We start from the raw sequence: 22,197 nt of genomic DNA on the forward strand, positions 1-22,197 counted from the left end.
GATGCTCCGTGCGTCGCTGTTCAATGCGTTCCTCCCGCCTAGACTCAGGTACCATACTAGTTATCGATCTTCTCTGCCATCTTCTTGGCCCCCTCTGGAATTCAGTATCGGGAGCTCGATTCATGCCACTGTTGTTATTGGTTGATCTCGACCAGACAAAAACATTGTTCTTACTGAAATCTTGCAGATCCCGTACAAGCTTACCTTTCTTAACTTCGATAAGGTTCTTTTCATACCTCTGAACCCTATCAATCAGTTCATGCATATACATTTCCGCTTGGTCATAACCAAGCAATTCAGAAAGTTCCTTTTGTTGCTCTACTATATTATCACGTAGAGCATACTCCTGTGGCTGGAAAAAATCCAGGAGCAATTGCATGTAAGCCCTACTTGCCCCCAAATTTATTTGCTGCCATTTAGTTAGAAGTTCCGGATACAAGTTGCCATAGGTCGGCATATTGAGTATTCTCAAACCTCTAGGTATTACATTATGCTGGAGACTTGCTTCCGAATGATGTCTTTGGCATTCCAAACGTTTGAATTTATATATACTGTTCTCAATGTCTTTTCTTAACCTTTTAACAAGTTGTTCGTCATTACTTTCATTCTGAAAACTCTTGACAGTGTCATTCCTTTCCACTTGTAATAGTGGGTTTGCATTATTAGAAAGAAAGTTCCGTAGTCTACAATGCATGCCCATATTGTCATTGATATTCACAAATTCATTATTGGCTCCTTCCATCCCCAAAAGACTTCCACCGATAAATCGTCAACCACAGAAAGAGAGATAAACCCACTAGAAATCAAAAAACACACCCAATGCATTATTATATATTTTATTTATGATTGTTTGTGGTTTGTATTATGTATTATATATTCATTACTTTTTGTAAGCGAGGAAGTTGGATGCATAAACTGTTTCTACTATGTCTGTTAGAAGTTAACAAGTAATTAGATTTTGTATATCCATGTTTTTAGGTTCTTAAAGTTGTTTAAAGTTGCTAGTATGCAATTTTGCTTTAAGAAGAATGCATTCTGATTAGATAATTGTTACTAATTAAGGAAGAATTTTGCTATTTAAACCTTGTGTAAGAGCTTATTTTTACAACGTCTGATGAAGCGGAGGGGGACTCCGTGAAAGTGCTTACGTTCTCAGTTGGAATAAAGTATTTTAGCTTTATTCTGTTGTATTTTTTGACTATAACTTCTGACTGCAACTTTATTATTGTTTTATTCGTTTGTACCTTGACTTGGATACTGGAATTTGGAACAGCTGCCTTCCAAGGGTGTGTTTTTTGATTTCTAGTGGGTTTATCTCTCTTTCTGTGGTTTACGATATATATATATATATATATATATATATATATATATATATATATATAAACACTTTATAATCTCAAAATACTGAAATATTGTATTTCAGTATCTCGAGACCATAAAGTCGAATGGACAGAAGTCGCGAACCCGGAAATGTCAAATCTGAAATGTCAAACCCGCGGTACGGATAGCGCGCTAGGTAAGTGCTGGGTTTTTTAGGGTTTTGGGGAGGCTTTGTGTCTTTTTGAGTGTGTTGGGGTGTTTTACGTGTGGGTTAGGGTATGTAGGTAAGAATGTGAATGTGTTAATGTTGGGGGTGGTAGTGTTTGTGTGTATGTGATGTGTGTTTGTGCAGGGGTGTGTGGAATGTGTGGGTTGTGGAGTGTAGTGACACCTCGGAGTTAGTATATATTAGTAAGGGGGGGTGTGCAGGAGGTATAGTAAGGGTAGGTGTGTGTGTCTGTTTAGTTGTGTGCGTGTGTGTTGTGTTGCTCTTTTTAGAGTGTTGGGAGGTATGGGTGTTTGTGTTTGCATGTGTTGTGTAGTGTGTGCTCTGTGTTTTCGCGGTTTTGTGTGTTGCGGTTTCGGTGATATGGATTTTCAGCTTCATGGTCTCGAGATACTGAAATTCGATATTTCAGTAGATTATGAAATGAATCCATATATATATATATATATATATATATATATATGGTAGATTATGAAATGAATCCATATATTTAAATACTTGGGGTCAAAAGTTCAGAGTAACGGTGAGTGTGGAAGAGAGGTGAAGAAGAGAGTACAGGCAGGATGGAGTGGGTGGAGAAGAGTGTCAGGTGTGATTTGTGACAGACGAGTACCTGTAAGAGTGAAAGGGTAGGTCTACAAGAGGGTAGTGAGACCAGCTATGTTATATGGGTTGGAGACAGTGGCATTGACAAAAAGGCAGGAGTTTGAGCTGGATGTGGCAGAATTAAAGATGTTAAGATTTGCACTGGGTGTGACAAGGTGGACAGGATTAGGAATAAGTATATTAGAGGGTCAGCCCAGGTTGGAAGGTTTGGAGACAAAGCCAGAGAGGCACGATTACGTTGGTTTGGACATGTGCTGAGGAGGAATGCTGAGTATATTGGGAAAAAGATGCTAAGGATGAAGCTACCAGGTAACAGGAAAAGAGAAAGGCCTAAGATAAGGTTTATGGATGTGGTGAGAGAGGACATGCAGGTGGTTGGTGTGACAGAGCAAGATGCAGAGGACAGGAAGAAATGGAAACAGGTGATCTGCTGTGGTGACCCCTAACGGGAACAGACGAAAGAAGAAGATGATGATGATATATATATTCAACCAGTTGCATAATGTCTGAGGTGTGTGCAGACACCTAAATCACTATCCGCCTAAGTCACACTTTGACATCAGTAATGTGGTGTGCCATATCTACCTGTAAAACATTCCCGGAAGTGTGTTAACAGGATCAACTCTCTACTGCTTGCATGTGAAAATCTCTCTCAACCCAAATACCATTAGCAAACTCACAGCTTCTACAAAGATATGGATGCAATAAAAAGAAAGCATAACATTAAAAAAGATGAAAACATTATATAACTCACCAGCACATTGAAGATTATGTTATGATTTCTCCTACGGCTTTGTGTCAAGTATAAACAGCATGGGAGAGAGAAAATCTCACCATCACCATACCTAGTTGATAGTGGTGGTTATAATTATCATCACTGTGTATGGTATAACTGCCTAAAATTTAAGGTTACCAGTATTATAAGTACTTCACTCCTTTTCAATCTCGGAAATCTTCAGTATGACAAAACATAATATTCCACACTATCTAAGCATTGTCTTTAATTTGCAATTCCTGTATTTAGTAAATACTGTAATCAAGAATGCACTTACTTCTAAAGGGTTTTGATCTGCCAGTGTCATGTTTAAATGTTGCAGGTTTTGTCAAAAAGCTCTAAAATTCTGAAATGTGCCACAGAGGTGTTAAGCTCCACCCGTGACTCAGATGACTCAGATCAATTAACGCCCTGGGCAGTGGAAAAGCTGACAAAGGAAGGTGGAAGTGAGTGAGCAACATCAGCTCACCCATTCTGGAGGAAGAGAGGCAGCCCTGTCTGCTGCAGTGCTGTCACCTAATGGAGAGAAAGATGCTTGACTTGCAAAATGTGGAAGAATGCCCATCAGCTGCCAGGTGAGGGGATTAGGGCCAGAAAATAGGAATTCCCCTCAAGGCTTCATAGATAACAGCCATTAGCATGAAGGGCTCTCACCTCTTAGTTCAAAGTATAGCCCTAGTTGAGGTAGGTAGGGGTGATAGCTTGGCTTTTGGCAGACAAGAGGCAAGAAAAATTAATTTTGCAAACTCTGCTCTAAAAGGCTTAGTACAAGAAGTGTACTTTCATCTATCTTTCTAGTCAATAAGGTAATTTATAATTAAAATTCAAAAAACCTGCTAGAACTCTTAAAACATCCAGTTTTTAATTTCTAGCATACTAAAATATAGAGGGGGGGGGGGCATCCCTGCAAAGGTATGAACTTACCTACGGCATACTGCCATGACTGAAAAGAGGAAGCAGCCTGTATCTGTGCATTCCATACCTAAAAAAAGGTACTGCATATTGCACTGTGACTGCAATAAAATATTACATATATGCAAGCACATAGATACATACATATAGGTTATGTAGCCAATGCATATTACCTATAATCGAGCTACACTCACACTGTAGGTAGGTTTGTCCCCAATAGATAAATAACTGGTGCCTACATCAAATCATGAACTGAAACTAAATGCCGAAAAATGCATTATCATATTCTTTAGGAAGTCATCTACCAAGGGGAACTACCACACTGACAATATGCCCCTAAGAGTTGACCCATTTGGTTGGGATTTGGGAACTTATGTGGACAGTGACCTACCTTTTGATGATGTCCACTGTCATAAGAAAGCCCTTCTACACTGCACAGCTTACAAACAAAGGATACTGTATCTAGATCTAGGGATGTCATCATTCCCCTTTTCTCAGCCTTCATTGGACCAGTTATTCAATATGTTCTCATTAGCATGCATCTGTTCAGACACATGCAACAACTGAACATCCACAAAGATGCCTTAGAAAAAGGATATAAGGCCTAAACAATACGTCCTGCATGGACCAACTCACTGCCACTACACTCCCTATCCTACAAACTGCTAAGAAGTGGTCTGTGTCTGGCATACAAGACACCCTCCGACCCAACACTGATGGACCTACTGCATCAGCAAGTCAAATGGGGTCAGAAATACTCATTCTAGGGATCTAAACCTCTTCTGCAACATCAACAGAATGGTTTGTAGGGACAGATTTCACAGAGAATACTGCTGCTCAGGAACAAACTCCCCATCAATGTAAAACAAAGCTCATCCCTCTCCATATTCAAGCTCAACTTAGATCTATGTATGGGTAATAAAAAATTTACCCAAAAACTACCCTTGTACAACTAAAACACAGGCACCTCCTAAATTCTTTATCTCACATATGGATTCCCTCATATTACTTTGGTATGATCCAGGTTATTCTCACTATAGGGTAATATACATAATTATCGACCTTGGAATGGGTAAGGCCAATCTAACACCAAATGGACTAGGTTAATTCAAGCACCAAAAGGGAAATTGACTAAGCTTAAAACGGCCTGCAAGGGCAGCTAGCCTAGTACTTACTTATGAACCTATTAAAATAGCACCTTATCTTTAGATACTTGTTTTCTATAAGATCTTATTGGTATACTTGGTCGGCCATGAAGCACATTTCCAAATTTAAGCTAAAACACTCATGCAAGACCTTCAGGCTTTACAGATCACTCCCCATCCACAAAATCAAACCATGGCAACCCCCCCCCCCCCCCAAATAGAAAAATAAAATTTCATCAGTTGTTCACGATTTTAAACAATGTTTCTAGAAGTGTTTACTGTCTTACCTTGTTCAACGGGCATAGTCCTAGACTGGATGCTTGGGCTAGGAGGTCCAGCTCCCACACTTGTATGTGCCCTTACTTTAATGTTATAGGTGGTATCAGGCTTCAGGTTCACCAATGTTATGCGATTCTCAGGAGTGGTATTATTCAGGTCCTGCTGACTGTTTATATCTCGATACAAAACAGTGTAAAAAATAATATTCCCATTTCGCTCAGACAGCACTGGAGGGTCCCAAGCTACCTCTGTGGTCGAAGTTGTAAGCCCTACCACCTTTAAGTTTTGGGGGAAGCCACTTGGAACATCTTCAGAGATATTTACATATCTCACACATTCTTCGCCTGTTCCTGCTTTGTTCTTGGCTGACAATTTAAAGATGTAAGTTGCCCCCTTGTGCATATTAGTGGCAGTATAATGATCATCCTTTTTCTCAAAATCCACAATGGTAAATGTCTCTTCCTCAATTCTCTTGTACTGAAGCCGGTAACCAAGAAGTTCTCCAACCATCTCTGGTGGAGGATTCCACTGAATCAAAGCAGTGTTCATCTTTGTTGTACTGACAGACATGGTCGGCATTCCTGGAACTAGAGATAAAATGTGTTTTATACAAGAATGTCTTAAACACCTGGTCATCAAAAGATCAAAGTATGTACATTTTACTAGTATTTACCATGCAACTACTCCAGTTTTATATTCCGTGATGTTGATCATACATGCAGTAGAGAAATACCCCTAGATTCATCAGTCTCAGAATTAATATATACACTCATATGTTTAAATTCTTGCTGCCCTATATACTGCACTTACAGTTCCAAGCTTACATCCCACCCCAACAACTGTTATACTGGCTACACACTTGAAGAGAGTAAAGAAAGACTGTAAACACAAAACTTAGATTTAAAATAATGTCATGTCATAAGGACTGACTACTGCACAAAAAACAAAGGTGTAAAGTTTTAATGACCACAATATGAACTTGTTTCTCTTGCCAAAGTAATTACTATAAAAATAGAATTTTTCACCTTTACTGTTGATGCAAACCATAAGCAATCTGCTTTGTCGAGGTGCCCCTCCTCAATCTCCATGGCAGGGTGGTAAGGGGTACCCTGGAAGTAGGCTTTTCCATTTTATCCTAGCTAGAATATCCCTGCGAACACTGCACAATGCATGCAATGATACTACTACTGATCATAAGCAACTGCTACCAAATGCAGATAATCTGCTTACAGTAGCCCCTCACTTACACTTTTTCTGCCCAATTTACAGACCCTGACATTCAAGATGGGCCATGCCCATGCAGGAAACAACCTCATGCACTCCCCCCAAGAGAAAAACTATTCAAAATAATTTAACTCTCATCCCTGACCCCCTGATAATACAAGTTGCTAGCACTGCAGATTGGGAACTAACTTTCTGTGGTAGCTTTTTATGGCAATTACAAACTACAGCATTAGAATTTAGATTCCCAAAGATAAACACTTTCAAAACAAACAGACACTGGAGTACTTCTAGGAGTACTTCTATTTACATAAAGTGAAGCATGTTAAGGTTTCTGCTGCCTCATTAATTTCCCCTAAACAGCAGTTTTTAAAGAAAAACACTCCCAAAGCATGAAGACATTACTGACTACCTGAATTGCTTATATAACTTTTATTTTTTTTGCAGGGGGGGGGGGGGGGGGGCATTTAAAACTATGCACACCACTACTAGATTAACTCTTCACAAATTTCTTACGAAGCTAGTAATAAACCTGTGAAGAGTCCTCCATTACCATAAAGCCATATCTGCAACAGAGTTCCAAGCAGTACACCTTGGTGGACACCTCGTCATACTTCACAGGGAAAGAAGTTACACGGTCAGTCACCATGAATGAGTAAGTGGTTTCCCCCGAAGTTCTTTCCTGCAAGAAGCCTGAGGAGGACAACCTTTACCAACAATACAGTACTATAGGCAGCCAGAAGAAACTGCAGCTATGTAGTCAAATTATCTTAACTGTAAATATCCACTGTGGTCTTTTTCTTGGAGTCACAACCTAAGGTAACTCTGCTGCAGTCATCTGACCAGACTTTTAGAGATAAGCATCCCTTCCCCTCATCCAAGCTGATGCCCTCTTTACTTCAGACATCTCTACATACCAAGAGCAAATGTGGCATTCACCCATCCATCAGTTTCTTCCCCCTTCTAGTCAGGATTGGTATGCATACCCAAAATACAACAAGTTAAATGCAAATGCTTAGGGATCTTGCACTGCCTGAAGTTGTTACCTGACCAAAAGACAGGAGGGAGCAACAGAAGTAACAGACAAGGACTATGATAAAAAGAAAAGGGAGAAGAGATTTGATCCCATACAAGTCTTGTTTTTCTCAGGACTACAGGGGGACTGTGGGTGGGACTAAGGACTGCAACACTGGCCACATACTAATATCTACAATTATGGCTAAGTTGACTGTAAGCATATTGACTGGAGAAGCTAAATGGTCATCTCTGGAATACTTTCCTACCTGTCCCCCAGGTCCAGGAAGGCTTCACTGTGCAGCATCCATTCACGTAGGTCTACAGAGGTCCCTCTTAGTTTACATCTGAGATCTTCTCCAGGGTAATGTAAGCTGCTGTTAGGAATAGACTGAAATTCATGGCCTGCTCCCATGTCTGTGTGGCTAGTCTATATGTGGTAAGTGTGTGAGCCTCCTTGCCTGCCAATAAAGCCATATCACTGTGGTATTACCTGTGATTGTGTCATCACAGTCTCTGGCACCCAGACTGTTTTGAAGGCTTCAAGAACAAACTGGACTACTAACATTTCCTTTAGAGTTCTATGAATTTTGCTTTCCATAGGATTCCAGCTGCCCTGCACTTTGGTACTTGGAGAGCAGGATTCCCGGGTGTGATATGAAGCATTTTTGCTGAACGTCTGTTTGGAAGTGGTTTGCCTGAAAGGTACACATTAATTTCTGTGAATCCGGTTGACTCACCAATCCAACTCTTTCTTGACACATAGTAACACCGAAATTATTGTCTCCACTGCAAACTTCTTCAGAAAGGAGCCATCAAAAAAAGTCAAAGCTATGTAACCTGAATACTCATAACCTGTCTGACAGTTCGCCGAGTTTGACTGCCATCTTCTGAATATATGTAATCAAGGATTCCCACCTTTTCTAGTGGTATCCCTGATTATACTCTTTCAGAAGACAGAAGAAGATAGTCTATGAATGCTGACTTCCAGATGGAGCAAAAATGTGCCTTCTTTTGCAGGTTGACAGTGAACATTCATCAGTGCAAGCATTTCCTCCTAGAAAAAGACTTAGATGAGAGTGTAGTCAAGGGTAGGTTAACTGTGGATGTCCCGAGATTCTTTACTGGAACCATGAATTTGGATAATACCTTTGGTGCAGTAGCTAAATCAAAGGGCAAGGATATAAACTGAATATGTAATTTCTCTGTCACAAACCTCGGACACTTTCTGTGCCCTTTGAATACTGGAGCATGCGGGTAAGGCATCTTTGAGGTCTAGGATTACCAGGAGTGAGTGAGGACTTAACATGGGAAATAATGCCTGCAAAGTTAACATTTTGAATTCTGGGACTTTCAAAAATATGTTTACTTTGGAAATCCAAAGTTGGTCTCAATAGGGGACCTTCCTTACTTGGTACTAGGAAGAAAAGAAAAGTCCTTTGGGATAGCATGTCTTCTGGGATGGGTTTTACCAGATGTTTTTTATCCCTTGGAACTAAAGAGGTTTCCTTTTTCCAGAAATTAGTTTTTTCTCCTTCCCAGTCCTTGTTCAATTGTCCCATTAATTCCACAAGAATGGGAGTCAGGTAATCCTGGGCCCTGCAGTCCATTTGTTCCTGTCTCATCAGCCCTCATTTCCTCATTAAGAGTCAGGTATTAAGTAGTGGTATAGTTTTCTGATCTGAGTGAGGAGGCCTACGCTCTTCTCCCTGGAGCTCTTCCAACCCCCTGTAATTGCTACTTCCTGAGGGGAAGATAGCCTCCATATGCTGTCTTTCCTTCAGCTACTCAGTGTGAATGTATTATGGAAGCACATGTTCGACCACTTCAGAACCCTATAATTAGGCAAACAGCCTTTGACTGTGTAGTGTGCCAGAGCCAGCTCTCTCCCCAGGAAGAGTAAGTCAGCAGTAGATGTTTACTTCCATCCTCCCCAGCCAGGCCCTACAAGCAACTAAGCCACTAACTGAACTTGGGTTACCTGCAGCTTACACTCAAGGTTTTATTTCTCTATGCCATGCAATGGGCTCTTTTTTGGGGGGAATTTTTGAGAGGGAGTGGAGCTTCTGATATTGGATGCAATACACAGAACTCATTTGAATGTGGTTATGTTTGTAGCAAGTAGCTAACCTGCCTGTTATCCTCATTCCTGACGGAATATGGGGTTGGGGGGGGCAAGGGTTAGAGTAGCATTTTTTTTCTGGGCTGGGGAGTGAGGGGACTGTTGTAGTCACAGCTACTCCATAATGGTAGAAGGGCTCTACTGCCCCCCCACCCCCGTCTCTGTTTAGCTTTCTGTGTTTTGGGAGGCCTTTTTACCTTTGAGTCACTTCCCTTTTCCTTGCCTACAGTAGAAAGGCATCCTAGTTACAGGAATTATCCCTGTTGTATTTTGGTATAGGAGGACGATGCTCGTCCTCCATCCATAAATGCACTGTATGCCTAGGATTTGAAAAGCAGCTCATTCTAGGACAGGACTGATCAACTGCACTTTTGGATAGGAACTGCAACCTCAGACAAGAATCCCTACTACAGACTAACTTGGTGCACAACAAGGCAAAGCAGACTATGTGACAATCTCAACTTACTGAAAACAGACACTGAATGCTCTAATTTAGACATATTTAAGCTCATGTCATTAAACAAAGCTTTACTAATTCTAATTTTAAATTAAATTTGCATGACAATGGTAGTTGTGTTTTCAGTTGTTTTACTGGAGAACAGGACGACTACTATTACCTAGTTTTGCACAGCTTACTGTCAATTGGGCTTTGGTTCATAGGTGTTTACTAGGCTAATGACCACAAGGGCCTTTTTAAGCCTAGCCATGCATCCTAAATCTCTGACAAGTTCTGATAACCTTGATAAGTGCAAGCATGGGCCTGGGAGATGAACCATTTACATACAGGTTACCCATTTGCATTAGAGATATAGGTGCCAAACCAGGGATGAATTTCCAGTTTCCCATCCAATTGTCCAAGTTGCACTTGAATTGGGTTAGGAAGGAACTATGGTTCACATGGATGCGGAGCCTGTTCCACAAACGGGGTAGTCTCTGGGATACATCCCTATCTCCAACAGGTCCTATTTATATCACAGGCAAGGTTTACGTCTTTAGAACGGGTAATTCTGCTACTGTTTGTTTTGCAGATATGGAGGAGGTCCATCAGAGTGGAGTTTGACAATGTCCTGTATTCCAGTCATAGATATCCTCTCAAAAGCCTGTAAGAGACAGAATACAGGGATAGGGCCTTGAGACAGTCTGCATAGGACATATTACTTATGCCCTGTACTCTTAGTGAGGAACCTCTGTGGATATTCCAGTTATTGGATATGTTTGGTTAGATGCATACAAAAGGGTGCATTGTACTCAAGTCTGATGAATACTGAATACAGTGGAACAATGACTTCCTTGGACTTAGATGCCATGTGGAGCTTTTCTCCTCGGGTCTCCACTGAAAACGAGCTAAACGCTCAGCTGGAAAAACCCGGTTAACAAATGTAAAATAAAAAAGAAGTTATGTACTCACCATAATGTTCCATGTTTGTAGTCCATCTCGCCCTTCATTCTTACATATGGGGTTCGGAGCCAATCCTGGGCTCCAACTCGGCCGATTACAAAGCTCAAAGTCTCTCAGTTGGCTCATGGCAAGGTAGGTATCCCACAGTACACTAGTAAGAATCTCTAGATCTTCTTTGCTGCTGACTATAAAAGTGATAGAAAAGTTTTCCACAAGGAACAACAAAGATGAAAGGTCTCCCCCCTACCAAAGACAATACTATCGTGTCTCCAGATCCTCCAAGGATACATAGACGGGGGTAGGTCAGTTGATAAGAATGAAGGGAGAGATGGACTGCAAACATGGAACGTTATGGTGAGTACATAACTTCTTTATGTTCTGTAGTCTTATCTCGCCTTTATTCTTACATATGGGACAGTGTCCCTAGCACCATTTTCTCGGGTGGCTCACGGGAATATACTCCTAAGAACCGTGGAACCAAAGGAGGCTCTACCCCTTGAGGTCAAATTCAATTTGTAATGAGTAATAAAAGTATGAGGGGTAGCCCAAGCTGCTGCGGCACAAATACTATCAATTGGGACTCTTGGCTTGAAAAGCAGATGTGGATAGGGAACTGGTAGAATGAGCCTTAATTTTAAAAGGAAGTTCCTTTCCATTGGAAGAGTAGAGAAATGAGATACAGTTGGAAATCCACTTTGATAGAGTTACCTTAGAGACTGGCAGACCTATCCTAGTTTCAGAAAAGGATACGGACAAATGGAAATTTTCTAAGTTCTTTGGTTCTATGTAGATAGAACCGTAACTGACTGTGAACATCAAGTTGATGAAATTTATATTCTGCACTGTTTGAATGATTAGGAAAAAATACTGACAGTTCGATAGTTTGGTTCAAATTAGACTGAGAGCAAACTTTGGGGATGAAAGAAGGATTTGTATGAAGGGAAACTCTGTCTCTATGAAAAATCAAGTAAGGAGGTTTGATTGACAGCGCTTGCAACTCTGAAACCCTTCTGGCAGATGTAACAGTTACTAGAAAAATGGTCTTCCAAGACAGGAACTTCAGTTCACAAGAATGCATGGGTTCAAAGGACGGGGAAGTAAGTTTGGACTGAACGAAATACAGATTCCAAGGCGATACAGGTTCCTGAAAGGGAGGTCTTAGCAAGGTAGTGCCTTTAAGGAAAGTTTTACACAATCTGTGAGCCATCAAATTAGGCTCATGTTGACCCAAATGAAAATTGGATATTGTTGCCAGCTGAACTTTAATTGTAGCAGCTGCTGATCCCTGATGAAAAAGTTTGGTTAGGAATTCTAACACCAAGGGAATGGATGCTGTGTAAGGATCTACATTTTTCTATTTTGCCGAGACAGAAAATCTTCTCCATTTTCTAGCGTATAATTTCGTCATGGAAGGTTTGTGGAAAGTCATGAGGATATGGGTCACTGCAGGTGAAAAATCACAAAGCCTGACTAGGGATGGAAGTGGAGCAGCCACGCTGTCAAGTAGAGGGAGTGGAGGCAGGGGTAGAGGGTGCCTGACGTGTGTGTCAAGAGGTCTGGAACTGGGTCCAGAGTCCATGGATCATCTAAAAGATGAGGCCCGAGAAAGGGGAACCAAATCTGATGAGGCCAGTAAGGAGTGATAAGAATCATTTTGCTTCCCAAAGACTTTGCTTTCTGGATCACTTTCGATATGAGTGGAAAGGGGGGAAATGCATAGAGAAGACCCGGAGGCCAATTGTGAACAAGTGCGTCTCTCGATGACTCCCCTGGAGGGGGAATAAGGGAGAAATAGTTGCTGCATTTGGCGTTGATTGGACTGACAAACAGATCGCAGCAAGGCTGTCCCCATTTGTGGAAAATCTGCTCCATGACTTTCTGATTCAGAGACCACTCATGCGGCATCAAGATTGCCCTGCTGAGCTTGTCGCCTACCACACTGGTTGTCCCCCGGATATGCGTTGCTACTAAAAAGCGCTAGGAAGATATCGCCCACTGCCAAACACGAAGAGCCTATCGACATAGGGGTAAGATCTGGTTCCTCCTTGCTTGTTTAAATACCATACCACTGACATATTGTCCGACTGGATTGTTATCGTCCCTAGAGGAAGAAAGTCGTGAAGTGCTTGCAATGCTAGTAGCACTGCTCTCATCTCTAGGACACTGACATGCAAGTGAGCCTCATGATCTTGCCATATGCCTTGGACAGTCCTGCCTAGATAATACCCCCTAGCAACGGGCTGGCGAGGAAAGAAGGGTGTTCCTGTCGTTAGTTGATTGGACTGAATCCAACAATGAAGGTCCTTTTTGCAAGTTTCGGTTATCAAAATATGATGAGACAGAGGCAGTTGTTGAAGAGACCACTGGGAAAAGAGTAGCCATTGAAGGATTCGCATATGCAGTCTGGCTAATGAAACTAGAGTTATGGTAGAAGCCATGGTCCCTAAAAGTTTCAGCACTGTCTTGGCCTTGACTCTGTTGAGGAAGTAAGCTGTATATCTGTTGTCTGAGAGTTTGAATTCTGTCTGCAGGAAGACGAGCCATCATGGCGACTGTGTCTATTTCTGCGCCTATAAAAGTCGCAAATTGAGAGGGCAACAAGGCAGACTTTTCCCAATTTATTGTAATTCCTAGCTGAGTGCAGAGCTGGATGGTTGAATCCCTGGCTTGTAGAAGTAGGTGCCTGGTGGTGGCGGTCAGGAGTCAGTCGTCCAGGTACAGAAATACTTGGAATTCAAGATGTCTCAAGTGAGGTGTCACTACTGCTATACTTTTGGTGAACACCTGGGGGCTGATCAGCATGATAAGGTCTTTCACCATTTTAAGCATTTGGGAATGAAGCAAGGTAGCAGGCGGCTGAGAGTGGGTCGTCAGTTTCTTGAGTGTGGTTTGTACCCTGGGCCTAAGAAACTCGGTCGTTTTTGAAAGAACGGTAGTTGCGAAAGAAGACGTCAGTTTGTGTCGAGATTCGGTAGTACGAAGGACTTCCTCAGAAGCTGGTGTGCGCTCAGCGGCTCTGGATCCATCCAAGGTAGAGACGACAGCGGGATCCTAAGTCGAAGAAGAGTTTTGTGGCATACCAGACTCCGAAAGGGTCTCGGTAGCGGCCTGCAAATCAACAGCATTGGGCATCAGGGGCTGCAAAAGCATTTCACCGAGTACCTGAGAACTGACTACTAGCTTAATGGAAGCATCGGCGGTAGGTTTGGACCTGTGTGGTCTGTCTCTGTCTTTATGTTTTTTTCGGAAGATCTGCTGTCGGATGGCTTACTGAAACCATATTGGAATTTGAAGACTAAGTGAAAATATCTGGCTACAATAAGGGCCAGACGACAGATAGTTCTGGTGTTGAACAAAACACAGAAGCGACAACGGGGGACGTCGTGGTCTGGGCCTAAACAAGTGATGCAGTAAGAGTGGAAGTCTCTGTGTGGTATTTGCTTAACACAAGTGAGACAATTATTAACTTTTTCTGATATCGGTTAGTGCAAGAAAAAAGGATCCCCAACAGGGTACTTAGCTTTAGAAGACTTCAACTTCAATTTGGTAGACGAAAACTCAGGTAGCGGCCGACCGGCACTCGTACAAACTGCTTCTGGCTCCACGGCAAGAAAGATTGATGTAATGGCATCGGCTGCCTTACTTTATACTACTGACAACCTGACGTCAGTCCTCAAGCGACAGCAACCGACGCAGAAATACTAAGTCTCTAGTATTTGGGCCAGCCGAGGGCTACCCTGGCAAGGATAACACAGATGTGATGACTGCAACAGTGAAACACGAAGAACATCCCTTCTGTTGTTACTAAATGTAAAGAATACATTTTCTGATACATTAAGTTGTTCACATATATAGATTACAAGATACTTCCAAATAATGAGAACGAACAGGAAAAAAAAACAAGGGACACCAAATACTTTTTAATCATCAGTGAACAAGTCTGCAGACAATGGTTGGTCTTCCACATTGGTTTAATGAAATAAATTATGTTAAAACAGCTGTTTGCACTGTTTTACTAATGCTTTTTGGTTGGAGTTCTTGTGGAAATAGTTATGGCTTTTGGATATTTAGTGTCTACTACTTTCTCCGAGTCCATGGGATGCATACAAAAAGGAAACATTTTCTAGTGGACATTTTAGTCTTGTGGATGCATGCCTATTGATCACTTCTGGAAAGTGGCGTGAATTCCCTACTAGATGAAGGATGACCTTACTAAATGGAAAGTTAACAGGCTGACCGATCTGGCTAAAAGGAACATAGTAAAGTGTCCACTTTCCTTAATTGCTCTCCAGAAGTTATGCTTTGTATATTCCTACCACCTTTCATGCTTTTCATGGTTAAAGCTACTATAAAAATAAAAGGCAGTAATATTGTGTAAACACCCATCTCAATAGATTCTGGTTGAAATGTAATGTCACATGAACACTTCATGGTTCTGGAAAGAGTGCACTTTGGAACAAAAAATAAAAATAAAGTGCTAAATATTTGAAAATAGGACAAAGGCAGGTTGAATGGCAGTCTGGATGTATCTCGACCCTGCATATTTCAAAAAGAGAAGGAAAGAACTGGGGCAAAACTAGAGACTTATTAATATTTAAGGTAACTTGAACCATCAGATGGTTGCTGTTAAAACAGGGGTGCATTTTATAAGCTCACACTACTTGGAAGAAGGGTTCCTTTGAACATCACTACTGGACAGTATCAATTACACAAAAATGGCAAAAAGTCCAAGTATGCTTCTCAAATAAAGTCAATTGCTTACACAGATTGTTACAGCTCTCAGTAAATTCCACAGCCTGGTAAAGATCCTATTCATCTAGATGTAGCTAAACCATTCAAAAATAAATAAGTAAATAAAATCTGGAATCAAGAACATGTTGCTGGGGGAGGTCAAAGCACTATTATAAGCAGAGAGATTTACCAACTGCACCTCTTTACTTAATATTCTAATACCAATGCGCTGCGTCTTTATGTAACTGGAACTCTCCAAAACCTACTACCCTTGGTAACCTCTTTTGTACAGATGGTAACTTCAGTGAAATATACAGACTGTCCCCTTCACCAACACACACACACACACACACACACACTGAATTAGGGCTATGATAAAACACTATGGTTTCCTAAACCGTATTAGGTTTCTTCCACTGCCCAATGTATCACAGCAATTTCTCAAATAGTGTATTAGCTCAGTGAGTTTCCAGTTCACACAAATTTCAGCAGTCTCCTCAGTATATTCCTCAAAAGCAACAAATTCAGCATCTTCTTTAGCTTGTACTGCATTTAGGCCAAAAGAATCTTCTATTTTTTTTTAAATCATTAATGTTCTTAAACTCTAGCAGTGGCAGCTCCTGCTCCAAAATTCCAAGATCCCATCCCTGACATGGTCTGGAGAAAAAAATGAAGCACAACAAAGAACCAACACTTTTCAAAATATTTTGTTAAGAAAGGTAAAAAGAATGTATTTTTCTTGCTACTGGATATCCCAATTTTTTGCAGTGAGGAATAGGGGGGTTGCTGTCACCTAGACTGGATGTTGGTAAAATAATACTGACACTTACCAGGCCCTGTGGTGGTGACAACTCTTGATCTGCTCCGTGCTCCATCACCCTTAGTTGTATATGCTGCTACTGTTATGGAGTATGTTGTTTCAGGCTGTAGGCTTCCAATGACAGTCTCCTATGCAAAACCACAAAGTGTTTGAAAACTGGAGTGGTACTCAGTGCAAATGCAGTACAACACGCATTACCATCCTTTTTTTCACACAAGGATTCCATTTGCACCTTATCAGGATTGCCAAATTCTGACCAAATCAAACCTCTCTCTCACCCCATTCACCAAGTGTTATTTTTTTCAACCTGTGATAAAATTAACATTAAACTTATGCGATGCATTAAAACATAGTATATTACTTTAATCACAATGCTCGTAACCAAATATATTGTAATTTAGCTTGAAAAGTCTGAAACAAACAGGTGCTGTTTCTACCCTTGAACAAAATCAGACATACAGATATGTGAAATATGCATATGCTACAATTTCACTGTTGTCTAGGTCAATCTGGAAATTACTGACCTGACATTTTAAAATATGAATAAAAATGATTTATTTTACTATTAAAGTACATCTAATGGTCCACAGACTATCAAAAATACTACTGTATGACAGTAAAATTACTGTTTTATGCTCTGTAATACTGATGCTCTTATTGCTGGCAAGGCTTTAAAGTGGTCCTACAATCAGAATGTCAGCTGTTCCTGTTCGGCAGGTCTGCCTACAGAATCAAGTGGTGCTGCTATAAATCCTGCCTCTAAGTAAGCACATGTATTGAGATCAAAGTATCGGATATAAAATTTCAAGTGGCTTATCTAAACATTTAAGCATTTTTTTATATCAATCTTCAAGGCCTTTCAAGTATAAGGGACTAAAATATCTCCTGAACCAATCTAGCAAATAAAAACAAATCAATGTTTGTTTGTGTCTTTCGGCTTTTCCCGGTTAGGGGTCGCCACAGCGGAACTCCGGTCTGCTGATTGGTAGTTGATTTTTACATGCCGAGTTACCAGCCCTAACGCACAACCTTCAACACAGGTACGCCCATTCACGCACGTCTCCACGCAGAAAATGCTCTAGCTGAGAATCGAACCGGACAGCATAACAATATGCAATCCTGGAGAGGGGAGCTGAAGTTAAAGAATCTGTACCAGCTGGGTTAGGCTATCAAAAAGATCTACAGCACAAACATAGAGGGCCGTTTCAAATTATAAACAAGAAAATCCTGTCTTCCACATGCTGCTGCTACAGCACAGAGAGAAAGAAGGCATCATACAATTTTATACCAAACTGTTAACTACATCTGTGCACCTGTGCTTAACTCTCCCCAGAAATTACATCATCTGGAACATTGGTACTAATTATTCATACCCTTCTAGTCTGTTAGATTTACAATTTAGTTACCCTCTGCTGCTAATTATAAACTATCTGCTAGTTGATTAACATTACAAGAAAGGCAATAAACATTACAAGAAAAGCAATAAAGCAAAGCTAGATACAACTAATCAGTTTCAGCTTTGGATTTTAGAACCATGACACCTGGGATCTATTGCATTTCATCGAACAGACTGTCGAAACTAATGTTGTCAATACCAAATGGTCAACAGTTTAGTTCCTCGAACCATTTTGTCTGCGATCACAGCACAGTGGATATCAGGGAATTTGCCCTTTTCACCGCTATAGTGTGGTCTCAAAGTTTGTATAAACAAATTTGCAGGGGATGTCGGTTGCTTGCCCCTTGCAAAAAATATTGTGTTGTTCGGCTTTATGCAGTTTACTGATTAACTAAATTGTTAAACATATGGGTTTAATAATCTGGTTCTGCAATAAAATGGCATTGATCTGACACCTGTTATACTCCTCTCCCAAAGTCTTTTGTTTCACTTGTGCATTCACGATGACTCTCTAGTCCCAGTTACACAGCAGTCTATTAACTTGTGCTCCTGCTCACCACAGTCCACAGGTCAAGGCCATGTCAGGTCTTAGCTCATTTAAAAGTTTAAAGCAACTGTCTCACTGAAACTTCCCCACTGTCTATCAATGAGAAGAACTAAATCTGACCTTTCTTATATAGCAAAGTCCACTTTTTGCAGTAGTGGGTTTGCTACAGTCCTGGAAGATGCGCCATCTCCTCCAACAGGTGCCAAGCTATTCAACCTCTCTGACTATGCATAGGTCTTTTCCCAACAATATGATACTAAGTCAAGGGCAGTAACTGCCAGGGAAGCAATAAAGAGAAGTCACCGTAGCCAACAAAGTTTTCAAATGTTTTTCTTTGATAACTTGTTATGATTTATGGAGTACACATTCCACTAAAAGTATGATGCAGGAGATCTGAAAATTTTATTTTATTTTTATTCTTTGCTGACTGGGTTAGTCCCATTAGGACAGTGGTCTCTCTTCAGGGGAAAACCAAGGTGGTACTCATACTAACAAGGATGAAATTTGCCCAGGGCACTGGGGAACATACCCTGCTCTTTTTTCAATAAGTGATGTAGGATTTTTTTTTTTTTTTTTTAACATGAATCTGAGTTACCGCCAGTTTAAGCATAGGGGACCTTGATTTAAAGTCTCACCCTCCCTTATGTTGCACTAAAGTGTCAGTATTGGAAAAAAAAAATTAATCCAAGCAACTAACCTACACTCTTCTGATTTTTCAGCACAAAAAGTGAAAATACTACCTGCTGTGCTACTAACACGTGCAAGAACAACATGAAAGTGGAGATTATGGGAATATAAAACCCAGACATGCTGGTTTTACACAAAGCTAGTTTTGTTTCCTGTTTACTATGTTTTATCTTCTACATTTTTAGAATTGCTCTGCTAATCAGACTAACTTGAAATTGCTTATTTACATTTTGTTGGCCAGGTTAGTTAGTTCCACTGGGCCAGAGTTCTCCTTTAAGGGGACATTCTAAGTGGTATTCATACAGACTATGGCAAATTCCGTTACTCTTTCTACCTGTGCAAATGAGTCAAGTTTCATCTAAACTTTATTGACTACATTAACTCCAATTTACTTCAGAAGCATTACGACCTCCTGAAAAAATGCAAAGGATAGATTCATTTACACTACAGAACCCGCCAAAAGCAACAGTCCTATACATTCTTTTAGATCACTAGACATTTTCCCAAGCTAATTTAAAAACGTAAAAAAACACTACATGACTGACATTCTTCCCTCAGCATCAACAATGGTCAAAAAATTCAGCTATAACATGAAACCAAAAGCACACAAACAAGCAAAAACATTAAGAGGTCTTTTAAATTCAGTTTGGGAATGAATTTTGTGATTACAGGTTTACACTGTAAGAAATTTCAACTGATCAGCTGCAATTAATACAACGATCACCCTAAGGTCTGCTTAATTCATTCTTTATTCCATTTTGGGAAACATTATTTGACTGACTATATATATATATATATATATATATATATATATATATATATATATATATACATACATTTTTTTTTTTTGGGGGGGGGGGGCTTCTTATGTTTTCCTTTTTCCTCTAAACTATATTACGGTAAAATCTGAAAGATGGGGATGAACTGTGAAGGAAGGAAGAATTTGGATGGACTGTGGTTTGTACTAATTTCAGCTTACGCTCTGTAGAAGTGATAAAGAGGTGCACATGAAGAAAATAAGTTTTTCATTTCTCTTCCTGCTGCTTTAAAGGTTTTCTGTAACCCTAAAGTGCTGACTTTTGATAGCCTGGCTAAAGCAAGTGAAAAAGTAAAAACTGCCCTTGGGATTAGCTTACAGGTGGAATAAAATGATACAGACATAGATAAATGAAGATACTTTAGGTGATTTCTGCCCCTGTGCCTGATGGCCATTTGTTCCTTTCATAGTAAGAAATTTCTACTGTATGATAAGAAGGCAAGAGCCTTCCAGAAGGGGCTACTTATAAAGGCAGCCATGAGGCTGCTTCTGCCTCTGCTGGTATCTCAGAAATGAGGTCATTTATATCACCTAACCAAACCATCTAAGGAGTGGTGGGCAGATAAGCTACCCTCTTTACCATCTGAAATGCCAAGTGGTATAGTGGTTAAGGTGTATGCCTTTCAACCACAAGGTGCAAGGTTTGATTCTCACCACTGGAAAGAGCTTTACAGATTGAAGATTGGGTTGGGAGGGTGGCTTAATGGCTAAGATGTTTGCCTTACAAACACAAGGTGCAGGGCTGGAGTCTCACAAGGGATAATTGGCTAGGCTTAAAATGGCTTGCAATGGCAGTTAGCTTAGTACTAAGCTATGAACCTATGAACTATGGGTACCCACAGTGTCTTCTCCCTGTAAGTGCGCACTCTTGTACACTCACTAATGAAGGCTATCACAGGTACTGGCTTGAGATGAAGGGTCAATCATGGGAAACCACAACATTACCTGTGTTCTGAAGAATTGTGGGTGGTTACAATCTGCTCTGCTCCCCCCCTCCAGCTCCAACAACAGCCTAAGACACTAATCAAACATGGGTCACTTGGGCCATAGTCAGGGCTTTATCCCTATAAGCTAATGAAGCTAGATAAACTGAGAGATACTAATATTAACACATTAACAAAGGATAAATGGGAAGACATTTGATTAAGATTCACAGAGATTTCAAAGCCACAGAGTCTTGTGACAACTCTTGTCTTGCCAGTACACTCCCTCAGACAGTACCTCCTTTTTCCAGGATGGCCATAATGGTCAATCCTGCTGTAAATATGTGGATACCTATCCAATCATTTAGTTTACGTTTAAAGAATGTTAGTGACTAGCACTGCTTAACATACAGAGGAAGTTTATTCCAGAGGTTTGGGAGGAGCTGGGTTGAATAGAAAAGTCTCAGGAGTACAGTTAGCACTAAATTTGTTTGTGAGGATGCTGGCAATGTCAGTAGGGTTGTAACAGGATGCACCATTATGAATATATTCTGAGTAATGTACGGTATAAAGAAGTTAGGTACTCACCATAACATTCCATGTGAGTTGTTCATCTCGCCTTCATTCCTAAATTCGGAGGCGATCCTCGGCTCCAAATCGGCTTACTACAAAGCTCGAGGTCTTCAGACAGCTCGAGGCCAAGTCCCTTATCCATTGATACACCTTGAGTTACCTCAGATCTTGTTTGCTGCCTCTAATAATACCATATGCCATTCTATCACTTTTTTAGGGAAAACCCATAGAAAGACAGAGCAACCATGATAAAACTAGTATCTCAGTCCTCGAAAAACCCTGGAGGGGGTAGGAGGGTGGGAAGTAAGAATGAAGACGAGATGAACAACTCACATGGAACGTTATGGTTGAGTACATAACTTCTTTATGTGAAGTTGTTTTATTTTGCCATTCATTCTTATAGATGGGTAGTGTCCCAAGGACCATCTTTCTCGGGTGGCTCTCAGGAGTATATTTTTCAGGACAATAGAACCAAAGGAGGCCCTGTCCCTGGAGGCTCTATCAACTTTGTAATGTGTGATAAAGGTATGAGGTCTTGACAAAGTGGCTGCTGCACAAATATTGTCTATAGGAAGCCTAGCAGAAAAGGCAGATGATGTTGACACTGCTCTGGTAGAATGAGCCTTAATTTTGTGCTGTAAAGGTAAATTGGCAACTGAATAAGTGAAAGTGATGCAATCAGAT

The 22,197-nt window shown here is 40.7% G+C and overlaps 1 protein-coding gene across 18 annotated transcripts in view; it reads right to left on the reverse strand.

The window, feature by feature from the left end:
- The window catches only part of PTPRF (protein tyrosine phosphatase receptor type F), a 3,404,399-nt gene that overhangs the window by 932,799 nt on the left and 2,449,403 nt on the right, over positions 1-22,197 (reverse strand). For all 18 annotated transcript variants that reach the window (XM_044085436.1, XM_044085429.1, XM_044085440.1 and 15 more), the window contains 2 exons: positions 16,581-16,698; positions 5,272-5,850 (listed from right to left, as the gene is read on the reverse strand). In XM_044085436.1, coding sequence (XP_043941371.1) covers positions 5,272-5,850; positions 16,581-16,698 — 697 coding nt within the window. The remainder of the gene's footprint in view (positions 1-5,271; positions 5,851-16,580; positions 16,699-22,197) is intronic.

This window comes from Protopterus annectens, chromosome 10.part0 (assembly GCF_019279795.1).
Source record: "Protopterus annectens isolate FY-2018-M chromosome 10.part0, PAN1.0, whole genome shotgun sequence".
In the NCBI taxonomy this organism is placed as follows: Eukaryota; Metazoa; Chordata; order Ceratodontiformes; family Protopteridae; genus Protopterus; species Protopterus annectens.